The sequence below is a fragment of the Choristoneura fumiferana genome, chromosome Z, assembly GCF_025370935.1.
Source record: "Choristoneura fumiferana chromosome Z, NRCan_CFum_1, whole genome shotgun sequence".
In the NCBI taxonomy this organism is placed as follows: domain Eukaryota; kingdom Metazoa; phylum Arthropoda; class Insecta; order Lepidoptera; family Tortricidae; genus Choristoneura; species Choristoneura fumiferana.
In genome coordinates, this window is record NC_133472.1 from 31,005,264 (window position 1) to 31,011,263 (window position 6,000).

The window sequence follows — 6,000 nt, forward strand, 5'->3', positions numbered from 1 at the left end:
AAGTACATAGAAAATCCTAATTTTTCCGGAATCAAGATTGCTAAGGCCCTTAAAATTCTGATAACTACCGTCTGCAGGGTTATAAAACTATATAAGGAGACCTTATCTTTCGCTAGGAAGACTCAAACGGATCGAAGATCTGGCATCAAGGACAAAAACCAGTTGATGAAAGTTATAAGGTCAGTTAAGCAAAATCCTGGACCATCTGACTACGATTTAGCTCGTAAATTTAAGAAAACTCGCAGTACTGTAAGACGAATTCGCCTTCGAGCAGGCTACAAGAGCTATCGAGCTATAAAACAACCAAATCAGACTGATAAACAGAACCGAACAGCCAAAAATTGAGCTCGACGACTGTACGACCAAGTATTGACAAAAATTAACGGGTAAACTAAATTTCATTAAACTACCGGGTACTACATTTTATATATATGTATAAATATATATTGAATTTTTTTTATGGCTAACGCAAGAGGAAATGTTGATGAGAAATTTAAGTTGGTCAAACATGAAAAGTTCGCAAAAAAATGATATGGCAAGGAATCTGCAGCTGCGGTCTCAAGACACGAACTTTCATTACAGCGCGGCAGCGAAAACAATGAAGTCGAATATATACACGAAAGAGTGCCTTCAGAAAGAAGTTTTAGCTTTCATTAAAAGTCACGACGGGCGTGTAAAATTTTGCCCTAATTTAGCCAGCTGTCACTATTCAAACAAGTTTTGGAGTGGTATAAAAAAAAAGTGGATTAGGTACGTACCCAAAAAGATGAATATACCAAATTGTCCTCAGTGTCGAGCAATCGAAAATTACTGGACAATTATGAAAGAAAAATTTAACAAGACCGGCAAAATTGTTCAAAAAATCGATTCATTACGATCCAAGTGCAACCAACAGGCCAAGAAAGTGGACAAAGGTGTTGTTCAGACAAAGATAAAACCGATCCACGACAAAAGTCCGTTTTTTTTTACACAACGAAGAAAAATGAATATAATCCATACTAATATTATAAATGCGAAAGTGTGTGTTCCTATGTTTGTCCGTCTTTCACGTCGAAACGGAGCGACGGATCGACGTAATTTTTGGCATAGAGATAGTTTATGGGCCAGAGAGTGACATAGGCTAGTTTTTATCCCGGAAAAATACAGTTTCCGAGGGAACAGCGGGCGATAACCGAATTCTACGCGGGCGAAGCCACGGGCAAAAGCTACTTGAAAATGAATATATATCTTTATTTCGTTTTCTTTAACAAAATTACTTTGTTTTATTGACAACTTCAAAATACTTATAAATACTATGTTCCGTACCAATTCTAAATGAACTATGCTTTATTATTATATCTCGCGGCACTGTATTGTATTGTATAATTCTGTGTCGATTTGACAAAAAAATTATACATTATTGGTTCTAGAACTGTTTTAATTTGCACTCCAAAAGTCGCCAGATGTCGGTAGACCAATTTGTCGTCAAAACTTTTTTTGGTCGTTACTTCTAGGGACAAGGAATTTGAAAACACGACTGCTACATAATGAAATATAGAGCGCCCGCCAGATAGTATCCCCTGGCGGTGACAGATGGATCACTATTTTCTTGTAACTACGGCAAATTTTTTAACTAGCGTACAATTTCGTACATATTTCTTAATTTTTTTCTGATCAAAAGAAATATGAAATCACTATTGCTACATAGTAAAATAGATAGCGCCCGTCAGGCAGATCATTGTTGTCTCGTAACTACGTGTAGTTCAATGTTTTTTATTTAGCGTACAATTTAGTCTATTTTTCGTACATTTTTTTGATGTGAGTTTGAATTCCATACGGCACCATGTCACCGCTAGGAAGTTCGACACCCATTTTCCCCTGGACATGTCTATCTACCCTTGCCGTACCGTCTCGGGTAGCTATATGAACGTCTTGGGTAAAATGGCTTGTTTTATGCACTTATTGTACAATCTACTATTATAATTCGGTTTGTTAAACAACGAAATATAATTTAACACTAAATCAAAAGGCTTGCATATTCTCTATTAAAAAAACTGAGAGTACTGTAGAAGACGGGTGCAAGGCAAGGTGTTCTAAAAAGGTGACATCTATTTGGCATAACAACGAATGAAACGTATTACGCACAACAGGTTTCGCATAATTTATTAACGCCAAATTTTAAACTTGTTGAAATTTTGTTCGGCATAATTCTTCGTAAGCCGTTCGTAATGATTGTTTACCCGAATATTATATTAGCATAATATTAACATGACCAAATTTTACTACCCATAATGTTGTTTAGCATATCATCATCATCATCCCAGCCTATATACGTCCCACTGCTGGGCACAGGCCTCCTCTCAGAACAAGAGCATGCAGTTGTTTAGCATATACCTATGTAATATAGCAGAATTTTTATAGCCCGAAATCCTGTCGATATCTATGACCGAAACAATAAATTAAGTACTATTTTTTGATTAGTGTAATTGTAAATATACAAATGGTAAATGGTACTTAAAACAATATAGTTATGACCAGAAAAATAGGTTATTAGGTTAGTTTTGAGTTGTATTTATTACTATTTATAACGGAACGAACAGCCACCAGTAAAAGAGGCCGGGCATAAACAAGGGGGGACGGGGGGCGAAGCTCTCCGTATGATTGGTTTTTTGGAGTCTTTTTGTATTTTTTATTTCAACTCCTAATTTGTTACTTTTACGGGTATCCCGTGAAAGCCAAAGTGGCGAGGCTCTGGGGGCGTAGCCCCCGCTTTAAAAAGAAAACATGATCTACCCCATTTTTAACCTGGATATGTTCGTTAGTTACTGTCCCCTTAAATTAAAGAACGTATTTTATTATATAAAGGTTTCGAATCGACAATATAATATCCACGATATTCGGATAATTATTGTATTTTAGATTTTAAAAATGTATAGCAATGTCAGTAATGAAAAGGATTGACATTGTATATTGGTTGTCAAATATTTAAGGCTGATGGTTGGTTTACGTTGGTTGATGGTTTGAAAACGCCATTGGACCCGCTAGATGGTGCTGTTGTTGGTATGTTATCATAATTTGAATGTATTTTTTTCCCTCCTGAGCTGGTCATCTAAAACGCAAAATGCCGAAGTATCTTATTGCCTTAGACGCATTATGTCTGCTTTGCAAATTACCTAAATCGCATTAAGTCTTAGGTGCAAAATGCCCGAAATGCATTATGTCTGCTTTGCAAATTACCTAAATCGCATTAAGTCTTAGGCAAAATGCCCGAAATGCATTATGTCTGCTTTGCAAATTACCTGAATCGCATTAAGTCTTAGTGGCAAAATGCCCGAAATGCATTATGTCTGCTTTGCAAATTACCTAAATCGCATTAAGTCTTAGTGGCAAAATGCCCGAAATGCATTATGTCTGCTTTGCAAATTACCTAAATCGCATTAAGTCTTAGTGGCAAAATGCCCGAAATGCATTATGTCTGCTTTGCAAATTACCTAAATCAGTACAGCTAAAACCGAAAAACCCTAATCGTAATTTGCGTTTTAGACATTATACAGCTAAGGCAACCAGAGGTTTAATCATTTTGCCATGCAGGCATTTTGCGTTTTAGATGTCTTAAATCATAGGCGATATGAGATTAATGTAATTTGCTTATCAGGCATATTGCGTTTTAGACATTATACAGCTAAGGCAACCAGAGGTTTAATCATTTTGCCATGCAGGTATTTTGCGTTTTAGATCTCTTAAATCATAGGCGATATGAGATTAATGTAATTTGCTTATTAGGCATTTTGCGTTTTAGATGTCTTAAATCATAGGTGATATGAGATTAATGTAATTTGCTTATCAGGCATATTGCGTTTTAGACATTCGTTTTAGGCATTTTGCTACCTAGGCATTGTGCGTTATAGATGACATGCTCAGGAGGGATTTTTTTTCGGGCAGTACAACGTCTGCCGGGTCCGCTAATAAATATATGAAATATACTTACCAAGTCAGCATGTTTAGCTTTAAACAAGTCTTGAGCTTCGCCTTTAAGAGCGTCCAGGCGAATATCAATCATAGCCGTGAGGATATCCACGACATCTTGGAGTATTTGTCGACTCCATTGACCGCTGTCGGCGGCTAGACTCACTAACACTTTGCCGACATGAGGAGAGATCTGTTGGCAAAGATTAATTAAATATAATACAAGCTTATCAATTGTTGTTTTTGTAATCTTTACTAATAACAGAAATGTGTAAGTGAGTATGTTTGATTTTCAAGTTATTTGTTACGCTTTCGCGCTTTAACTATCATGGAGTTTGATAGATAGATAGATAGAAAAGTTTATTTCTGTTAAGAGTTACATTATTTACATTTGTTGTGCCAAACTACAGAGCAGTTTGTCGGCACTTTAGCTCTTGGTTTATAAAGTTACAAATCACAGTAACGCTTAACATAGGATAGTTAGTATTAAGACTTGCTATGGTTAGTGTTATGTTATGACTTATTTTTATACTTACTATTAGAAAAACCAGACATTTTAAATTACAAGCATGCCATTATACCACGACTTATCATTAAATAATTAATATTTTAATTATCTATCAAGATTTTTTTAACTTTTAACTTAAATATATGTTTTTTTGTTTTTTCCATATCCCTAATGAGACCTAATGACACCTTGAGACCTTGGAAAGGGCATAGACACAGTACAGATAAAAGGAACAGTATAAATGTCTCGGCAGCGTCCTTGATATATATGTTTTTTTATGGTATAGGGGGCAAACGAGCAGGCGGATCGCCTGATGGTAAGCGATTACCGTCGCCCATGGACACCTGCAACACCAGAAGAGTCACAAGTGCGTTGCCGGCCTTTAAGGTAGGAGTACGCTCTTTTCTTGAAAACTTGAAGGTCATATCGGTCCGGGAATACCGCAGGCGATAGTTCATTCCAGAGTTTTGCTGTGCGAGGCAGGAAATTTCTGGAAAAACGCACAGTAGAGGACCGCCAACCGTCTAAATGGTGAGGATGGAAGTGTTGTCGCGTAGGTCGGTGGCGAAAGGATGCGGCAGGGATCAACCCGAATAACTCCTCGGAGCACTCCCCGTTGTACATGCGATAGAGGATGTAAGTGAAGCTACATCTCTACGCAGCGCCAAAGAGTCAAGTCGATCAGAAACTCGTTGGCAGCCGACTATTCGAGTCGCTCTCCGTTGTATGCGGTCCAGAGGGAGAAGCTGGTACTGGGGAGCCCCTGCCCACAGATGAGAGCAGTATTCCATATGTGGGCGAACCTGCGCCTTATAAAGCTGGAGGCGGTGGGCCGAAGTGAAATACTGTCTCGATCTATTGAGCACGCCGAGCTTCTTTGAGGCTAATTTAGCCTTACCCTCTAAATGGCCGCGGAACTAGACTTCACTCGAGATGTCAATACCAAGGATTCCGATACTGGCTGTGGTAGCTAGGGAAGTGCTTTCGAAAAGAGCTGATGTGACAAACGCAGACTTTTTTGTGGTAAACGCGCAAACCTGTGTCTTTGTGGGGTTAAAACGGACTAAATTAAGTCGACCCCATTCTGAAACTTCTTTAAGAGAAGTCTCAATTTCAGACACAAGTTTGTATCGGCACTCTGTGACGTTTTCCCGAGAAATATTGGCGCGGCCGGTGTAAGAGGCATCAACCGTACTATCATCCGCATAACAGTGAATGCCGCCAGTTGGCAGCATATCATTGATATGCAGAAGGAACAGCGTAGGCGATAGCACACAGTCTTGAGGGACACCAGCATTCACAGACATGGAGTCAGAGCATGCGCCGTCAACTACGACCTTTATGCTTCTGTCCGTTAGGAAGCTGGCGATCCATCCGCATAATTTCTCGGGAAGCCCAATTACCTACACCAGCTCGGTACAATCACCAGCATTAATATCTGCCACAGCGGAGCGTGCAAAAATATCTGACACGTCCTTCCGGCCCTAGAAATAGAATCGTATCAGATATTAATGCACGATTGTTGTGTCAGATATTGGTGCTGGTGA

The 6,000-nt window shown here is 38.7% G+C and overlaps 1 protein-coding gene across 1 annotated transcript in view; it reads right to left on the reverse strand.

Moving 5' to 3' along the window:
• DUBAI (Deubiquitinating apoptotic inhibitor) overlaps positions 1 to 6,000 on the reverse strand; it is a gene marked incomplete in the record, with an annotated part of 38,943 nt that overhangs the window by 21,362 nt on the left and 11,581 nt on the right. The window contains 1 exon segment of the mRNA XM_074096478.1: positions 3,968 to 4,138. Coding sequence (XP_073952579.1) covers positions 3,968 to 4,138 — 171 coding nt within the window.